This window comes from Pan paniscus, chromosome 3 (assembly GCF_029289425.2).
Source record: "Pan paniscus chromosome 3, NHGRI_mPanPan1-v2.0_pri, whole genome shotgun sequence".
NCBI lineage: Eukaryota > Metazoa > Chordata > Mammalia > Primates > Hominidae > Pan > Pan paniscus.
The window spans coordinates 185716837-185736884 of NC_073252.2; the positions used below are offsets into that span (position 1 = coordinate 185716837).

Here is a 20048-nt window from a genome sequence, read left to right on the forward strand (position 1 = left end):
CGAGCCAAGATCACGCCACTGCACTCCAGCCTGGGCAACATTGAGCACTGAGTGAATGAGACTCCGTCTGCAATCCCGGCACCTCGGGAGGCCGAGGCTGGCGGATCACTCCGGGTTGGGAGCTGGAGACCAGCCCGGCCAACACAGCGAAACCCCGTCTCCACCAAAAAAATACGAAAACCAGTCAGGCGTGGCGGCGCGTGCCTGCAATCGCAGGCACTCAGCAGGCTGAGGCAGGAGAATCAGGCAGGGAGGTTGCAGTGAGCAGAGATGGCGGCAGTACAGTCCAGCTTCGGCTCGGCATCAGAGGGAGACCGTGGAAAGAGAGGGAGAGGGGGAGAGGGGAGAGGAGGAGAGGGGAGAGTGGGAGAGGGGAGAGGGGAGAGGGAGACCGTGGGGAGAGGGAGAGGGAGACCGTGGGGAGAGGGAGAGGGAGACCGTGGGGAGAGGGGGAGCGGGAGGGGAGAGGGAGAGAGGGAGAGGGCTTTTTGTTTCATTTTTTTCGTTGGTCTTTGGAGATGGAGTCTCGCCCTGTCGCCCAGGCTGCAGTGCAGTGGCACGGTTTCGGCTCACTGCAACCCTTGCCTCCTGGGTTCAAGCAATTCTCCTGCCTCAGCCTCCCGAGTAGCTGGGACTACAGACGCCCGCCACCACGCCTGACTTTTTTTTTTTTTTTTTTTTTTTAGAGACAGGGGGTTTCACCATGTTGCCCAGGCTGGTCTCCAACTCCTGAGCTTGGGCAATGTGCTGGCCTCGGCCTCCAAAAGTGCTAGGATTACAGGCATGAGCCACCACGCCCAGCCAACACTTGGGTTCTAATCTGAGTTTAGAAACTTATTCCTGTATAAAGTTTCTTTGTGCCTCGGGGTTATTTTAAAACGCAAATGAAATTATAATAACAGTAATAATAACTATTTTAGAAATTTGATTTCAGATAAAATGAGACTGTGCGTGTATTCAATTTATATTAGCTAAATCAAATAGAAATAAGCTGAAGCTCTAATAATGAAATAATGTTTTACAAGTTTAAGGTTAATAAGCATTTATAGATAAGGCATGTTTTCTTACAATATTCCATTCCCAGGGCTCCTGGACTGAAGATCGAAGTTCTTCCCATGGCCTACGGGGTCCCAGAGTCTGGGCCTGCATAGCCTCTCCACACTCGCCTCCACTCATCTCTCAGGTCCTTCCATAACTATTCCCTCTCCTGTCAGGGAGGCTCTGCCGTCCACGCTGATTCCTGCAGATCAGGGAAACCTCCCCTAACTTCCCGGCTCTCCTATGTGGCTCCCACAGCACCACACACCTCTCCTTCATTGTGCTAATAATAGCTGCATTGTGACACTTACAATCATGATTATTTGGCTGGTATCCTCTGACTCTGTCTTTATTTACAATGTGGATATTTTGTTCTCTATAAATTTTTGCATTAATTTTGATTCTTTTACATGCCAGGTTAAAATATTACTAATACTGATTACTGAGGGTGTTTTTTGTTTTTTGTTTTTTTGGCACCCCTCAAATTTGCTGCAGACAAGTGAGTTACTCACCTCAATCTAGTTCTTACCCTCCTGTTCTGACCTGGCCATTCCGCATTCAAACCCCAGGAGGCCAGGAATACTTATCCACCAGGGCCTAGAACCTCCGCCTGTCTAGGGGAGAAACTCAAATCTGTATAGAGTGAATTAATGCATATTTATAGTTTTTGCATTTTAAGGGTTTTAAGGAAAATATTGATTTGTAACACAGATAAAATGGTCGAAATACAAGTTTTTTAAGTGACTATGATGTTATTGGCAGAAGAATCACTATGACTAAAATTCTAGCAATGGACAACATTTTTTCTATGCACACCCTCTTTGTGGTCAATTTCAAAAGACAGCCCACTTCTGTTTCACGGTTTAATTGGTTCTCGAGCTCACTTAGGAGAAATTAAATTTCCTTTGAGCTGAGTTCATGTCACAACAGATGAGTTCATTCGTTTTGGTTTCTTCTTCAGGCCCATGGAAAGGAAAGCTAAATGATAATGGGAGCAAAAATAATCTATGGAAGAGGTGGAGTGTGAAATGTAAAATTAGATTTTCTAAACATGCTGTCTCTAATGCCCAAACAGAGCCACACCCAAGCGATCAAATGGAATCAGTGGTAGGGGAGGCGATTATAAATCAATCTAGTTTATGGGATGCACTGTGTGAATGGTTAAGGGAGTGATAAAGGGTGGTTTCAGACAACCCAAAGAAAGGATCCTCGGCTTGAACTAAGTGTGTGTGTTTCCATCTAGTGAGGAAAGGGGCTTTCAATGACATTGCCAGTTAAAGGCTTACAAAGAAGGTTCTGTTCAACATTCTTCGGTTCATTGAAGTATTTCTTATCGAAACCCAAATGTTAACATTTTTATCTCCAAGGGAAAAAAAAAAAAAAAAGGCTGGTGGAATTCCCCTGTAGTTTCTAAAGAGGCCACAGCAAGGCGCCATAGAGACAGAAGGAGGGAAGTTGAGGGAAGTCGTTCTGACTGGTAAGTCGGCTTTCTGACCCTCGTCTGCAAATAATACATTCTAAGGTAAGGAACTAAGGAAGCTTTATTGAAATCGGATTTCAAATGGAGCGGTCCTGCTATGCCTACTGGAGGAGATCAGGGAATAATAAATATTTCCTTCATTGAAAATTATATTCTATTGGCCAGGCGCAGTGGCTCACGCCTGTAATCCCAACACTTTGGGAGGCCGAGACAGGCGGATCACCTGAGGTCGGACCAGCCTGCCAACATGGAGAAACCCTGTCTCTACTAAAAATACTAAATTAGCCGTGCGTGGTGGTGCATGCCTGTAATCCCAGCTACTGGGGAGGCTGAGGCAGGAGAATCACTTGAACCAAATAGGCGGAGGTTGCAGTGAGGTGAGACGGTGCCATTGCACTCCAGCCTGGGGGACAGAGAAAGACTCCGTCTCAAAAAAGAAAAAAAAAAAAAAAAAAAAGAGAAAGAAAAGGAAGGAAGGAAGGAAAGACGAAGGAAGGAAAATTATATTTTATTGGCCAACCTCAAAATTGAAGCTTATTCAGAAACAGATTAAAAAAAAAAAGTGGAGAACTGCTCCCAGATATATATGCAGAAAAGCTTCAAGTCAACATTTAGGAGGTTTTTAAATATCGATCTGGGTTTCGTTCTAATGGTATGGGTGTACTTACACGAACTGTTACATTTCACTAGACTGTAGCCAATAGTGAGCGTTGACTGACCACTGCTTTCGAAGTGAGTTGTGTTGCCTTTAGCAATACAGTCACATTAATGGCCAGAAAAAGAAAAAAGAAAACAAACACTGGGGGTGTTTGAAACAACTGGGGGTAGGGCGGGGTGGGAAAGGTGTGGGGGTTTGCGTTCGAGTCAACCTCTATTTCGGGGGGTAAAAACTGCCTCCTCCGCTTGATTTTTTTCCTCGATCTGCAAAAGCGTAAATGTTTTGTTTTGTTCTTTACTGAGACGGAGTCTCGCTCTATCACCCAGGCTGGAGCTTAGTGGCGCGATCTCGGCTCACTGCAACCTCCGCCTCCCGGGTTCAAGCGATTCTCCTGCCTCAGCCTCCTGAGTAGCTGGGATTACAGGCGAGCACCACCATGCCTGGTTAATTTTTGTATTTTTCGGTGGAGACGGGGTTTCGCCATGTTGGCCAGGCTGGTCTCGAACGCTGACCTCAGGTGATCCCCCCGTCTCGGCCTCCCAAAGTGCTGGGACGACAGGCGTGAGCCACCGCGTCCGGCCTAAAAGGGTAAATGTGATTACACCGACGCGTATTTGTTCAACAGACATTTATTGAGTGTTCACCACGTGCTAACGCCGGTCGTCTGGGCTCTGGAGGCGTTGCCACGTGGCGGATGCGCAGTGCCCGGAGGCCGGGCTGAGGGGTGAACGCGGGGGTCAGGGGGCCCCGGGCTGAGGGTTTGCGTGCAGGCCGGGTGCCTGGGGGCCCCGGGCTGAGGGTGAGCGCGCCGCCCAGGTGCCAGGCGGCTCCGGGCAGAAAGTGAACGCGCGGGCCAGGTGGCTCCAGGGCGGCGCCCCAGGGCGGGGCGGGCCACGCCCTCCCTAACCCTGGCGGAGCTGAAGGGTGGGTGTAGCCTGATTAGACCGCGTCAGTCCGGAGGGTGGGTCTTGGGAGGGGGCGCAGGGCAGTCCACGTTTCCACTGCAGTTTCTTCTTTGTTTTACGTTTGGGAGGAGGTGGCATTGGAAATAGCAGAGTGCTTCGCGGTAGCAGGGGTGAGTCTTGTTTCATGGAACTTTTTTCAAATGGGGAGAAGGGGGTTGTGTTGCTCACTACTTGGAATGTGTCGGTCAAAGGGGTTAGATAGTCAGGGAGGGGAAGCGTGTTCTCATCCTGGGACCAGGCCGGAGCCGGCCTCGCCGGGAGACTTGTAGCCTTCGCCCTGCGGTGACCCGTGGCTGGCCACTGGCCTCAAATGTTGAAAACGGGCAGATGGGCAAGTAATACACTCTCAAGAAAGCAAGTGTCTGGCGGTGATTTCCTAAATTGTATTTTTTATTTTATTTCAAAACTTCATGTAAATATGTTTCCTGGCTAAGTCTTTTTTATATTAACATGCTTACATTGTGATCAAGACACCAGTCTCTTCCCTTTCTTTTCCTCTCCTCTTATCTCTGGAGATGGCAATACCCTCCACTCAAATTACTCTAGCAAAAAACCTAGGAGACTTTTCTTTTCTTTTTTTTTTTTGGAGACAGTCTCGCTCTGTTGCCAGGCTGGAGTGCAATGGCGCGATCTCGGCTCACTGCAACCTCCGTCTCCCAGGTTCAAGGGATTCTCCTGCCTCAGCCTCCCAAGTAGCTGAGATTACAGGCGCCCTTCACTGCGCCCGGCTAATTTTTGTATTTTAGTAGAGACGGGGTTTCACTATGTTGGTCAGGCTGGTCTCGAACTCGTGACCTCAGATGATCCGCCCGCCTCAGCCTCCCAAAGTGCTGAGATTACAGGCGTGAGCCACCGCGCCGGGCGAGACTCATTCTTGATTCCTGTTTCCCTTCCGCTCTTCATCCAATCCACCAGCGAGCTGCAGGGCGAGGGGGTGGTTCTTTCTCCTGTTTTCCCGCTCTCCCTGCATTTCATCTCCTCTGCCGCCATCTGCTCCAAACCCCTAGCAGCCCTTCGCGGGATTCCCAAATCTAATAGATTTTTCTGTTCTCCCCAAATCCATTCTCCATGCAGCTGTCCAGCCCATCTTCTAACCTAAAAAAGCTTGCTGTTTGCTTGTTGGAAGCCCTGTAGTGGTTTCCTTGGGACCTGGAATGAAATGCAAATGGTCCCGGGGCTCACCGTCAGCCCCGCGCCTGGGCCTCGCCCCAGCCCCCACCTTCCTGCCCGCCATAGCTGTAGGGAGCATGGAGCATGGCCTGCAGCCCCCGGGAGCCGCCGGCAGCCTGGAACCAGCAGGCTTCGCTCGTCTCTTCCCACCACCGGGCACTTTTCCTCCTGCCCACATCTGGCTCCGATGGCCCCCTCTTTGGGGGCCTTTTCCAGACATTCATGATGAAGGTGGCGTCCTCGGTTACTTCCCCTCTCATATTCTTTTTTTTTTTTTTTTTTGAGACAGTTTTGCTCTTGTCGCTTGGGCTGGAGTGCAGTGGCGCGATCTCGGCTCACTGCAACCTCCGCCTCCTAGGTTCAAGCGATTCTCCTGCCTCGGCCTCCCGAGTAGCTGGGACTACAGGCGCCCGCCACCAAGCCCGACTAATTTTTTTTAATAGCGTTTCACCATGTTGGCCAGGATGGTCTCGATCTCCTGACCTCGTGATCCGCCCGCCTCCGCCTCCCTTAGTGGTGGGATTACAAGCGTGAGCCACCGCTCCCGGTCCCACCCCGCCCCGACCTTTTTTTAATAGCATGTTTCTCAATCTGACATTTTTTGTTTATTTGCCCTTTACTGTCTGTCCCACACCAAACTTTGTGTTAACGAGGAACTTTGCATCTTTTTCCCTAAGTTCAGCACCTAGAACGAATACTAAATGTATATGAAGATTTCGTCCACATCCGCTTTTACCAGTCAGTATGTTTTCCATGTACAGTCAAGTTCCATATAAGGCCGTTTCAGTCAGTGAGCAACCCACGTACTATGGTGGTCCCATAAGATTATAAAAGAGCTGAAAAATCCCCATGGCCTAGTGACATCTTCATGATCCTGAATTTGTGTAGGCCTAGGCTCGTTTGTGTGTTTGTCTCTTGGTTTTTAACGTAAAAGTTTTTAAACAGACAAAATTTTACAGAATAAGAATATAAAGAAAAAATATTTTTGTACAGCTGAAAAAATGTTTGTGTTTTAAGCTAAGTGTTACTACAAGAGAGTCAGGAAGTTTGCACATTTTAAAGTTTATAAAGTTAAAAAGAGTATGGGCGCGGTGGCTCACGCCTGTAATCCCAGCATTTTGAGAGGCTGAGGCAAGCGGATCGCCTGAGGTCGGGAGTTGGAGACCAGCCTGACCAACGTGGAGAAACCTCATTTCTACTAAAAATACGAAATTAGCTGGGCGTGGTGGCACATGCCTGTAATCCCAGCTACTCAGGAGGCTGAGGCAGGAGAATCGGCTGAACCTGGGAGGCGGAGGTTGCTGTGAGCGGGGATCATGCTGTTGCACTCCAGCCTGGGCAACAAGAGGGAAACTCTGTCTCAAAAAAAAAAAAGTAAATAAATAAATGAATTTAAAAAGTTACAGTAAGCTAAGGTTAATTTATTATTCAGGAAAGACAAATTTTTAAATCAGTTTTAAAATTTGCCTAAGTGTACAGTGCTTATAAAGCCTACAGTTGTGTACAGTGGTGTCCCAGGCCTTCATTCACTCAACACTCACTCACTCACCCATCCAGAGCCACTACCAGTACTGTGAGCTCCATTATGGGAATGTGCCTACACAGGTGTACCATTTTTTATCTTTTGTACAGTATTTCTTCTGTTTGGATATGTTTATATGCAAATACTTACTGTTGTGTTACAGTTGCCTACAGTACTCAGAACTGTAACATGCTGTGGAGATTTATAGCCTAGGAGCAATGGGCCCTACCGTGTAACCTGGGTGAGTTGCAGGCTGTGTCATTCAGGTCTGCGTAGCTACACTCTGTGATGTTCACAGGATGACACAGCAACCTAAAGATACATTTCTCAGAACATATTCCTGTCTTTGAGTGATGCATGACTACTTATTTCTGCTAACAGAAATTGGCTTGCCATATAAATAGTTTTCTTTTAGTAAATTAATAAATTACCATTTCAATGTTATATGTCATCCTCACAAGCTTGTATACTGCTATGAGAAATAGCATAATGCTCGGAGATCTGACAAATAAGAATTTAGCTTAGAAAGGTAAGGAACATACTTGAACCTTGGTAAATTCATAAAGAAAATACCTCTCTTAGGAGATGCCTTTCTTTTTTTTCTGTCACCCAGGTTGGAGCGCAATGGTGTGATCTCAGCTCACTGCAACCCCTGCCTCCCAGGCTCCAGCGATCCTCCCACCTCAGCCTCCTGAATAGCTGACCACCAGCACACTTGGCAAACCCACCCCACTCACCGCCTCCCTTGGGAATTCAGACCTAACCATCGCTGAGCTGAAGTGTAGGTGTAGTCTGATTAGACTCATTTTTTCTTTTTTGTAGAGATGGGGTTTCACCGTTTTGCTGAGGCTGGTCACCAACTCCTGGGCTCAAGGGATCCACCCACCTCAGCCTCCCAAAGTGCTGGGATTGCAGGCATGAGCCACCATGCCTGGCCTTAGGAAATTCCTTTCTATGTAACACCCTGCATCATTAATAGCCAGCTTTTTTGAAACTTCTACATTAAGTTGTCTAAACTCTCAAATAAATTCCTAGTAAAGTAATTATATAGGGTTGTTAAATCAGAGATCAACAGCACAATGACTAATGCATACTCATGATTTCATCTCACTAGACAAATGTACTGAGGCTGGAGCCTGTGTGAACAGAACAGAAGAGGCCTTCACTCTAGTAGTGCTCACAGTCCAGCAGGTAAGACAGACTTGAAGCAAGGGACACCAGAGCTCTGATCAGTGTGAAATAGGGAGCTAGGAGAACGTTTAGCTTTGGGACTCAACTGAGCCGAAGAATCCAGGGAAGCCTGCCTGAGGAGGTGATGTTTGCGCATTTGAAGTATGGATGGGAAGCAAGCCTCTGTGTGTGTGTTGGAGGATAGGCGGTATTTTAGTGAGAAAAAAGAACATTTGTAATGGACTGATCTGACGCTTTACTGGAGAAAGTTTATTATGGCTGAATAGTGAAATACAAGAGCTATAGATGGCAGGAGGTGAGCTTGGAGGGAAAAGCAGCAGTCAATTAAATTGCAGTTACAGGTTGAGTATTTTTTATCCAAAGTGTTTGGGACCAGAAGTATTATGGACATCAGATTTTTTTGAATGTTTGAGTATTTGCAAAATACCCAATATGAGCATCCCAAGTCCGAAAATTCAAAATCCAAAATGGTCCAATGAGAATTTCCTTTAAGTGTCATGATGGCACTCAAAAAGGTTTCATACTTTAAGCATTTCAGGTCTTGGATTTTCAGATTTGGGATGCACAAGCTGTTTTTTAAATGGACTAATTGGGGAGAGTAGCTCTGTGTTTATTCCTAGTAATTACCCTCCAAAGGTGCTAATATTGTGCTTCATAAATATTTTGAGATCTCCCTGGTTAATTTCACCTCTATATTTTTGTTTTCTTTTTTTTTCTTTTTTTCCCGAGAAAGTCGCTCTGTTGTCCAGGCTGGAGTGCAGTGGTGCAATCTTGGCTCACTGCCTCCGCCTCCCAGGCTCAAGTGATCTCCTGCCAGTAGCTGGGATTGCAGGTGTAGGCCACCACATCCAGTTAATTTCTTGTATTTTTAGTAGACAGGGTTCTGCCATATTGGCCAGGCTGGTCTTAAACTCCTGATCTCAGGTGATCCGCCAGCCTTGTGCTCACAAAGGGCTGGCATTACAGGCACGAGCCACTGCACCCAGCCCTAATTTCACCTTTTTAAAGGACACAGGCCTGGCGCAGTGGCTCACGCCTGTAATCCCAGTACTTTGAGAAGCCGAGGAGAGCAGATCACCTGAGGTCAGGAGTTCGAGACCAGCCTGGCCAACATGATGAAATCCTGTATCTACTAAAAAATAATACAAATTAGCTGGGTGTGGTGGCGGGGGGTGGGGGGGGGGTGCCTGCCTGTAATCCCAGCTACTTGGGGCCTGAGGCAGGAGAATCACTTGAACCCCGGAGGCGGAGGTTGCAGTGAGCTGAGATTGTGCCATTGTACTCCAGCCTGGGCAACAAGAGCGAAACTCCATCTCAAAATAAAATAAAATAAAATGATACAAAAAATAATAACATTAGTAGCATATAACATATATGTATTACATATTTTTAAATACATTTTAAGAAATCTTAAACTTGTCCCCTACAGTTGGAACACATTTTGTTTTTATTATATGTATTTGTTTTTTACCAAAAGTAAATGACATGCTTCTGTTGAGGTGTTTTTTTTTTAATGTGATTATTTTAAAGTATTTTCAAGCTATTAATTTTCATCCAACAACTTTTACTTTTGCCTCTTTTTTAAAAGCATATAATTTTTCTTCCTACAGAAAGACATCAGGACAATAAATAGGGAGATCTTTTCTCAGGCACACAATTGTAATATTAAGTAAGAGACTTTTATAGTAAAAGCAATAATATATTCATGCTATAACTTTTATAACGTCATTGCTGTTAGATGTTTAAGGAAATGATAGGAAAGTCTTCAGGGCCAAGCTACCCTGTGCCTTTATTTTGGCATGGATTCCTAAAAGGTGGGAGCACCATTAATTTCATGTGTCTTATTCTCTGGATCCCCATATTTTAGAACAATGAGTGGGCACACGATGGCCCATGGGCCAGTCTCCCTGTTTTATTGGAACACAGCCACCCTCATTCCTTTATGTGTTATCTGACTGCTTCTGTGCTGTGCTACAACGGCAAAGTTGAATAGTTTCAACAGACACCACAGGACCCACAAAGCTAAAATCTGGCCCTTTGCAGAAATAGTTTACCACCCTGGTCTAGAAAGAACCTGGCGTGTAGCAGGATGCAACGTATACTTGTAGAATGAATAAAAAGGTAATAAAATAACACGAGCTCACATAGCGGCCAGCATTTGCTGTGCACCACAATCCGTGCTAAGCACTTTGCATGCATTATTTAATTTGAATTTCATAACAGTATTACATAAGAAAACAATAGGGCCAGGCACGGTGGCTCACGCCTGTAATCCCAGCACTTTAGGAGGCCGAGGCAGGCGGATCACGAAGTCGGGAGTTCGAGACCAGCCTGACCAACATGGTGAAACCCCGTTTCTACTAAAACTAGAAAAAGTAGCCAGGCGTGGTGGCATGTGCCTGTAATCCTGTAATCCCAGCTACTTGGGAGGGTGAGGCAGGAGAATTGCTTGAACCCGGGAGGTGGAGGTTGCAATGAGCTGAGATCGCATCACTGCACTCCAGCCTGGGCGACAGAGTGAGACTCCGTCTCTAAAAAAAAGAAGAAAAAGAAAAGACAGTATTTTGCTCCCTCACCGCCTTCAGGCTTTTAACCAACTGCCACTTACCACCCTAGTGAAGGTTTGCCCGAGTGCCCTATTTAATATTGCAGGCTTCTGTTTCCTACCAGCCCCTTTGCTTACTCTTTCACAGTTAGTCACCTTCTAACACGTGGCATACAGTGCTTATTTTCTATGCTCATGAGTATGTCTACTCCATGGAGGCATAGATGTTTGTATGCCTGTTTACTGATGGATCACAAACTGTGTAGCCTAAAATAGAGCTAGCACATAGTCCCACCCAACACGTGTCAGGTGAGCAGTTAGATATAGACGGTTCCGACAACTTGTGGGGACACCCAGATAAGATCTGTTTATGACTCGTGTCTTACACAGAGCTCATTCTTGGTCTCTTGGTTAGTTTATCAGAGAAGACAGAAATGTATTTTTGGAAAATGTGTCCTAGGTCATTTTTTGACAGTGGCTCTAATACTGGAATCTATTTTAACTAAAGGTTATTATCATAAAGCAGGTGTTTGCTGAAGACAGCTTACTCAGATCACTACTGCCTGGAGGTGGTTGATATATCCTGGTGTAAACCTTCAAGAAGGGCACAGGCAGGAAAACATGAACCAGCAACTGAAGAAACGGGCAAAGACGAGACACCAGAAAGGCCTGGGTGGAAGAACCCCCAGTGGGGCGAAGCCCAGGCAAGGCAAGACAAGCCAAGACCTGCAGGCGGAAATAGAACCTGTCAGCGCGGTGTGGGCCTTATGTGATGGCTATGTGTGCTATGAGCCTGGCCCTCAGGCTCTGGGAGGGGATGATTTCTCAGACTGTTACATAGAATGCGTCATAAGGGGTGAGTTTTCTCAACCCATCCTGGAAGAGGACTCACTTTTTGAGTCTTTGGAATACCTAAAGAAAGGATCAGAACAACAGCTTTCTCAAAAGGTTCTCGAAGGAAGCTCCCTTGAATGTTCTTTGGAATACGTGAAAAAAGGGGTAAAGAAAGAGCTTCCACAAAAGATAGTTGGAGAGAATTCGCTTGAGTATTCTGAGTACATGACAGGCAAGAAGCTTCCGCCTGGAGGAATACCTGGCATTGACCTATCAGATCCTAAACAGCTCGCAGAATTTGCTAGAAAGAAGCCCCCCATAAATAAAGAATATGACAGTCTGAGCGCAATCGCTTGTCCTCAGAGTGGATGCACTAGGAAGTTGAGGAATAGAGCTGCCCTGAGAAAGCATCTCCTCATTCATGGTCCCCGAGACCACGTCTGTGCGGAATGTGGGAAAGCGTTCGTTGAGAGCTCAAAACTGAAAAGACATTTCCTGGTTCATACTGGAGAGAAGCCGTTTCAGTGCACTTTTGAAGGGTGCGGAAAGCGCTTCTCTCTGGACTTTAATTTGCGTACGCACGTGCGCATCCACACGGGGGAGAAACGTTTCGTGTGTCCCTTTCAAGGCTGCAACAGGAGGTTTATTCAGTCAAATAACCTGAAAGCCCACATCCTAACGCATGCAAATACGAACAAGAATGAACAAGAGGGAAAGTAGTCCTCCAACAGGATGAAGCAGATTAACAGAAGAGTGGTCAGTGACAAACATGCCTCCTTGATTATTGTTTCTAGGAAGGAATTTTTAAATCAATATTGCAACCCCAAAAGCGGTTATACTTTGGTGTTACTAAGATGCTCCTACACTTTGTGATACCGTTCTAAGGACATGGTGCATTTTTTTTTCTTTTATTTGTTTTATTTAGAACTTTTTTATTTGTTTTATTTAGAACTTTGTGTATTCTTAAAGTGTGCTTCCAACAGGAAGGTCAGTGATAAATTGACTTCAAAAGCATAACCTTCAATATATTATCTGTTGGATTATTGGATATAAGACTTATTTTCATGTACTATAAATATGAAAATAACTTTGATTTTTAATTGTGTAGTTTCCATTTCTTAGCTTTTGTCTTGTAAATTTATACTTCAGCTAGGCATAGTGACTGACACCTGTAATCCCAACACTTTGTTGGGAGGCCAAAGCAGGATAGCTTGAGGCCAGGAGTTCCAGACCAGCCTGGGCAACATAGTGAGATCCTGTCTCTACAAAAAAAATTTGTTTTTATTTGTATTTATATATTTTTATTTTTATTTTTGTTGGTAGGCATCTCGCTCTGTCACCCAGGCTGGAGTGTAGTGTCGTGATCTTGGCTCACTGCAACCTCCACCTCCCGGGTTCAAGTGATTCTCCGGCCTCAGCCTCCCAAGTAGCTGGGACTACAGGCGTGTGTCACCACGCCCGGCTAATTTTTGTATTTTTAGTAGAGATGGGGTTTCACCATGTTGGCCAGCCTAGTCTCAAACTCCTCACCTCCAGTGATCTGCCCACCTCGGCCTCCCAAAGTGCTGGGATTACAGGTGTGAGCCACTGTGCCTGGCCCCCCACAAAATGTTTAAACTTAGCTAGGCCTGGTTGCATACACCTGTGTTCCCAGCTACTCAGGAGGCTGAAGCAGGAGGATAGCTTGAGCCCAGGAGTTTGAGGCTACAGTGAGCTGTGATTGCACCACTGTACTCCAGACTGGATAACAGCAAGAGCCCATCTTTTAAAAAAAGTAAAAATTAAAAATATACTTCATGGTTCATGTCATAGCCCTAGAGAATGAAAAATTTGCAGTAGATAGTCAATAAACGAATCAGTAGTTAAATATTCCTTAAAGTCAACTGTATTTCATTGTAATTTTTGTTTTCTTTTTATCATTGTATCAAACTATATGGAAATCATATGGTTAGATGTGATTATTTGATAATGTTAGTCCCTTTGAATCCATTTTAGATATTTCACAATTAAAGAATATGAAACTTCAGAAATATGCCAAGTCTGTATTTTAAAAAATCAAAGTCTACATTGAAAAGAGATACCATTTATTTGTTCTTAAAACTTAGCAAAATTCAACAGACTGATGTTCGGTATAGGTGAGATATGGCGGGAAGTTGGGCTTACGTGTGGTTGGATAAGGGATAAACTGTCACAGCCAGTTTGGAAATAAATTTTGTAATTGTGCTATATTCGTTTTTGAGCTGCCGTAGCAGTACTCCCAAGCTAGGTGACTTAGCAGAAATGTATTGTCTCGGTTCCAGAGGCTAGAGGTCCAAAACCCAGGTGTTGGCAGGGTTGGTTCCTTCTGAGGCTGGGAGGGAAGGACTGGCCCAGGCCTCCCTTTTTGGCTTTAAGTGACTGTCTCGTGTTCACATGGCATTCACCCTGTATCCCCACATCCCTTCCCTCTGCCTGTGTCCCAACAAGGACACCAGTCATGTGGGATTATCACCCGTGCTGATGACCTCATGTTAACTTGACAAACTCTGAAGACCCTACCTTCAAATAAAGTCACATTCTGAGGTACTGAGGTTATTTGTACTAATGTACAAAGGGATCTGTTCAAGAATGTTAACTGAATAGTATTTTTAATAGTGATAAACCCATAACGTAAATGTTCGTTAAGGGGATATGGGCTGCATAATTCATGCCACTTTTGTTCAACAGCAAATGTGCAAGTCTCCTTCAGGGAGAGGGTCACAGCTGGAGGCAAGCCACAAAGAGGAAGTTTCTTGTTACTAACAGATGAGATGGGATCTGGTGTATTTTCTTGCTGTGGAAGGAAATTCAGAGAAAGTAGTTACATATGGATAAAGGGAGAAATTGTCTGAAGGTAGCTGGTAAAAATAAAATCTAATGTAGGGGTTAACTCATTTTTATCATTATTAAGTGAATCCCTGATTGGAATCATCTCATAATGGCCAAAAATATGCTGCCATCAAACTTGAAATGCTTATTTGATTTTAAGATTTAAGACATCACTGGAGGTAGTGCTAAGTGTACCATTAATTTAATGGCTTTTCAGGAAATAACAATACCACACTAAGTAAATATATCAAACTTAAGATTAATCTTGATTTCTAAAACACCAAAGTCTAAAATATGTCTTTAAAACAAGTAAAAAAAATCAAAGGCTTACATTTTGACGTCAGTATGAGCTAATTGCTACTATGGACTATGGAAATTATTTCTTAATTTGGTCTAGAATTTCTAGTATCATTTTTACAGGAATGTGGGTACTGAGTGAGGAACACTGGGTACATAATCCATTTGTAAGTGGAATTTCCTCCAAATCAAACACCTGAGTATAGAACTTGAGATGGGAATTTGGTATTTGATCAAGATGACAAAGCATATTCTCAGCTAGTTTTGCTTTCGTAGCACTGTGTTTGATTTGCTCTTCTGTGGGTTTCTACTTCAGAGATGAATTAGCACAGAGCACCTCTGAAGACCAGGCAAAAGGCAGGACTAAATAGCAGCCCTCAAGGCCAGAGGAAGTCAGGGGCAGGGTTTAGGCTGCAAGCTGGAGAGCCGAGATGCAGGGCACCAAGAGGGATGGATGGAGATACTTCTTCCTGAACCATGAGCATTTCTAAAAGGTAGATCAGCCTTTACATAGCGGGAGCCAGTCTCCATCCCTCTTGCTGTTCTCAGATGGCTGTTCCTGTTCAGCTCTTTTCTAGAGCTGAAGGGTCCGAAACTCCCTGTTAACAACTCTAAAGCTTAAATGTGTAAGAAACAGCAATCTGAGAAAATGCTTGTGTATCTGGATCCCAAGGCTTAGTTAAATCCTGACTGAGGAATAGGGTGCTACTTAGCTAGCTTCCTAGCTGTTCTTGTTTTTGCTTTTCTTCCAAAAAGGAACCCTAAAACTGCTAAGAATGTAAGAGGAAGAAAGCATGTGGATGCAATGGAAACAAAAAAAAAAAAGGAAAAGGAGGTTAGCTAATGAGGATATATGAGGATATGTCACCTGAAATCCTTTGTTTATGGTTCAGGAAGAAATGTACATAGACTCTCCACATTTGTGTTTTAAGTAAGAACGAACACAAGATACCTGAACACATACCCAGAGAAAACTGAAAAAAAGTCTCAGTTCATCTAGCTTTTCACCTTTCCAGGCACTGGCATTTGACAGACCCCAAATCCTGATAAATGAATAAAATGCTTTTCGGTTTTCAAGCTGGCATTTGGCTTCATGGCCCATAAACAACAAACAGAATCTTACATGTGTAGGGTTTTTTACATGTTTTATCATGTTTGTTTAAGATGTATGTGCTGGGCCAGGCGCAGTGGCTCATGCCTGTAACGCCAGCACTTTGGGAGGCCAAGGTGGGTGGATCACCTGAGGTCAGGAGTGCAAGACTAGCATGGCCAACATGGCAAAACTCTATCTCTACTAAAAATACAAAGATTAGCCTGGTGTGGTGGTGCGCACCTGTAATCCCAGCTACATGGGAGGCTGAGGCAGGAGAATCTCTTGAACCTGGGAGGGTGAGGTTGCAGTGAGCAGAGATGGTGCCACTGCACTCCAGCCTGGGGGACAGTGTGAGACTCTGTCTCAAAAAAAAAAAAAGGTGTACTGTTTTGATATGCATATAGTGAAATGATTACTGTCATTGAGAAAATTAACCCATGGCCTGGCGCGGTGGCTCACGCCTGTAATCCCAGCACTTTGGGAAGCCGAGGTGGGCAGATCACGAGGTCAGGAGATAGAGACCATCCTGGCTAACACAGTGAAACCCCGTCTCTACTAAAAATACAAAAAATTAGCCGGGCGTGGTGGCTGGTGCCTGTAGTCCCAACTACTGGGGAGGCTGAGGCAGGAGAATGGCATAAACCCGGGAGGCAGAGCTTGCAGCAAGCTGAGATGGCGCCACTGCACTCCAGCCTGGGCGACAGAGCGAGACTCCGTCTCAAAAAAAAAAAAAAGAAAGAAAAGAAAATTAACCCATTGTCCCCTTTTTCAGTTATCTTTTGTGTGTGTAGTAAGCACCTAAAATCTACTTTCAGCAAATTTTTAGTAATGAATACTACATTATTACCTGCTTCTTCATGCTGTGCATTAGGTTTCTAGACCCATGCTATCTAACTGCAAGCATAGACCCTTGTCTGTTGCTCCCTATTTCTCCCTCCTCTACCTCTGCATTCCTGGTCACTACCATATCTGTGCTGTTTCTATGTATTTGCCTTTTTTGTTTGTTTGTTTAGTTGCCACATATCAGTGAGATTATGTAGTGTTTTTCTTTCCATGTTTGGTTTATTTTTCCAGTTTGTCTGTGTTGTAGCAAAGGCAGTTATCTCCTTTTTTAAGTCAATAATATTCCGTTGTACGTATGTGCACCACGATTTCCTTATTCATCTGTTGATGGACATGTGGATTGTTTCATTTCTTGGCCGTGGTGAATGATGCTGCAATGAAGATGGACGTGCGGATAGCTTCGTGCGGTGGTGATTTCATTTCCTTTGGCTATATGCCCAGAAAGGGAATTGCTGGCCCATATGGTAGTCGTACTTTTAGTGTTTTGAGGAATTTCCATCCTGCTTTCCACAATGGCTGTACTAACTTACTTTCCCACCAACAGTGTGCAAGAATTCACTTTTCTCCACATCTTTGTCAACACTTGCTGTTTCTTGTCTCTTTGATAGTGGCCATTCTGACAGGTGTGAGGGAGTGTTTCACTGTGGTTTGGTTTGCATTTCTCTGACAATGAGTGCCGTTGAACACCTGTTCATATATTTGTGTGTCTTTTGCACTATGTCTGTTCAAGTCCTTTGCCTTTTTTTTCTTTCTTTCTTTCTTTTGTTTTTTTTTTTTTGAGAGACGAGGTCTTGCTATGTTGTTCAGGCTAGTCTTGAACTCCTGACCTCAAGCGATCCTCCTGTCTCCGCCTCCCAGAGTACTGGGATTACAGGTGTGAGCCACCATGCCTGACCCTTTCACCATTTTTTTAATCAAGTTGTTTTTTTGGGGGGTGAGTTGTGTGGGCACCTTGTATTTTTTGAATATTAACCCCTATCAGATAAATGATTTGCAAATATTTTCTCCCAACCCATAGGCTGCCTTTCCATTTTGTGGATGTTTTCTTTGCCATGCAGAAGCTTTCTAGTTTGATGTAGCCCCACTTGCTAATTTTTGCTTGGAGTTGGTTTTTCTGTGTATGGTGTAAGATAATGGTCCAGTTTCATTTTGCTTGTGAATATCTAGTTTTCCCAATACCATTTATTGAAGAGAGTGCCTTTTCCCCATTGTGTCTTTTTGTTTTTCTTGATGAAAATTCTTATATATGCTTTTGGGTTAATTTCTGGGTTCTCTGTTCTGTTCCTTTCATCCGTGTGTCTGTTTTTATGCTAGTATTGTAATATTTTGATTACTGTAGCTTTGTAATATAATTTGAAATAAGGGAATGTAATGCTTCTAACTTTATTTTTCTTTCTCAAAATGTTTTTTGGCTATTCAGGGTCTTCCGTGGTTCTAAGCAAATTATAGAATTGCATCTTCTGTCCAGGCATGGTGGCTAACACCTGTAATCTCAATACTTTGAGAGGCTGAGCCAGGAGGATTGCTTGAGCCCGGGACTTCAAGGTTACAATGAGCTGTGATCCTGCCGATGCTTTCCAGCCTGGGCAATAGGGTGAGACCCCTTCTCTTAAGGAAAAAAAAAAGAAAAATTAAATAAAAAGATTCTTTTTTCATTAGCCGGGCATGGTGGCAGGCGCCTGTAATCCCAGCTACTTGGGAGGCTGAGGCAGGAGAATCGCTTGAACCCGGGAGGCGGAGGTTGCAGTGAGCTGAGATCGCGCCACTGCACCATTTCTGTGGAAAATGACATTGGTATTTTGATAGGAATTGCATGGAATCTGTAGATTGCTTTAGGCGATACAGACATTTTAACAATATTCTTCCAACCCGTGAACACAGGATATCTTTCCATGTATTTGTGTCTTCAGTTTTCTCAGCAATGTTTACACTTTCTGGCATTTGTATCTTTCACTTCCTCTATTCCATTTATTCTTAAGTATTTTATTCTTTTGGATTCATTCTAAACAGGACTGTTTTCTTGGTTTCTTTTTCTGATAGACAGTAACTGCTGTAAAGAACGACAACTGATTAAAAAACTGAAAATCTTAAGGCAGAGTCCACTGCTTTCTTGGTATCACTAATACAGGCAATAGGAGGCACTTAGTAAATTATGGAATGAATAAATGTGTAAAAATGGAGCTTAATATGCTTTAAAAAGTACCTTAATAAAATTATCAAAATTAAATTAAAAATATAACTCAAAATGGCCAATAAGGAAAGTGTTACTGTTTTTTTTTTTTTTTTTTTTTTTTTGAGACGGAGTCTCGCTCTGTCACCAGGCTGGAGTGCAGTGGTGCAATCTCGGCTCACTGCAAGCTCCGCCTCCCAGGTTCAAGTGATTCTCCTGCCTCAGCTTCCTGAGTAGCTAGAACTATAGGCGCATGCCACCACGCCTGCCTAACTTTTTGTATTTTCAGTAGAGACGGGGTTTTACTGTGTTAGCCAGGATGGTCTCAATCTCCTGATCTCGTGATCTGCCCGCCTCCGCCTCCCAAAGTGCTGGGATTACAGGCGTGAGCCACCATGCCCAGCCATGTTACTTATTTTTATATAAAATATGAATACTCTGAAATAAAGGTAAACAACTTTAATAGACTAACATATTCTCACTAAAAGAAAAAAATGTGTTTGTGTGTGCATATACATATAACACATGCACACATCTATTCCTATTTTCCAAAAGTAATGTCCACTAAGAGTTCTTAAATTATTTTGTTTGATCATCTTCATTAATAGTGAAAATAATCTTAAATCTCATTATCATTCCTTTCTGCCTTCCTTCTCTGTAAGAGGCAGTGGACTGAGGGTCTGTTCATCTTCCAGCATCTTGAATAATGAAGAACTCACCAGTATGAAGAATTATTACCAAGACTGTATTCGATGGTGATATCACTTACATTCCTACTTGTTCAAATCAGTTGTTTTATACCCTGCGATATGTGCACAGCTCTCCCAGTGATATCTGACTCCTGTATTTCACCATAGCTACAATATACATTTGTGGACACAGGATTTACAGAATTCTATCTGAAAGCAAATTTGTCAGGTTGTTATATTGTTGACAAATACTCTTGTTTCTCAGATCATTTTTTGCTGGCTATATGCACGTGCAGGAATCTGTATGTGCTTGTGTTTTAATTACCTAATGCACTGCCTCTGACTGAATAAGTTGCATGATTACCTCCTACACTGGACACAGAACAGTGCAAGTCATATTAAAAAGCCATTATATTTGCAACTCTGAGCAAGAGACTATAATTAAAAGGCAGTTGGATGAAATTAGCTTTGAGAGTACAAGAGTTTAAGCAAGATTTGGTAAATGAACATTAATGGTTAACATGTGGTTTTTATTAGGTCTTTTGCTTCTTCTCTCCATAACCCCGGAGTTGAATTTCTTAGATGTCAGTGGACCAGACATGTGAGAACACCTGTACAAAGCTATACTTTACCATGTGGCTAAAATTATATTCATAAAACAAGCCAACATAACTTTTGTGACTTTAGTAAATCAAAGGTATTAGAC

The 20048-nt window shown here is 43.8% G+C and overlaps 1 protein-coding gene across 7 annotated transcripts; it reads left to right on the forward strand.

Annotated features, from left to right (window-relative positions):
• The first annotated feature begins 1997 nt into the window (after window positions 1-1997).
• ZFP42 (ZFP42 zinc finger protein) lies at window positions 1998-19068 on the forward strand. Of its 7 annotated transcripts, none has more exons than XM_014344788.4 (4): window positions 1998-4251; window positions 7447-7614; window positions 7948-8024; window positions 11096-19068. In XM_014344788.4, the coding sequence occupies exon 4, from the start codon at window positions 11191-11193 to the stop codon at window positions 12121-12123; it is 933 nt and encodes a 310-aa protein (XP_014200274.2). In that variant the 5' UTR covers window positions 1998-4251; window positions 7447-7614; window positions 7948-8024; window positions 11096-11190; the 3' UTR covers window positions 12124-19068. The 7 variants fall into 7 exon arrangements, with proteins under 7 accessions (XP_014200274.2, XP_008975418.2, XP_008975417.2 ...); XM_008977170.5 differs by having other exon boundaries at window positions 11078-13904; XM_008977169.5 differs by having other exon boundaries at window positions 11093-13904.
• Window positions 19069-20048: the final 980 nt, after the last annotated feature.

What these genes read in the sequence shown, in the direction of transcription:
- ZFP42 (XM_014344788.4), top strand. Translation starts at nt 11,191, where the DNA reads ATGAACCAGCAACTGAAGAAACGGGCAAAGACGAGACACCAGAAAGGC.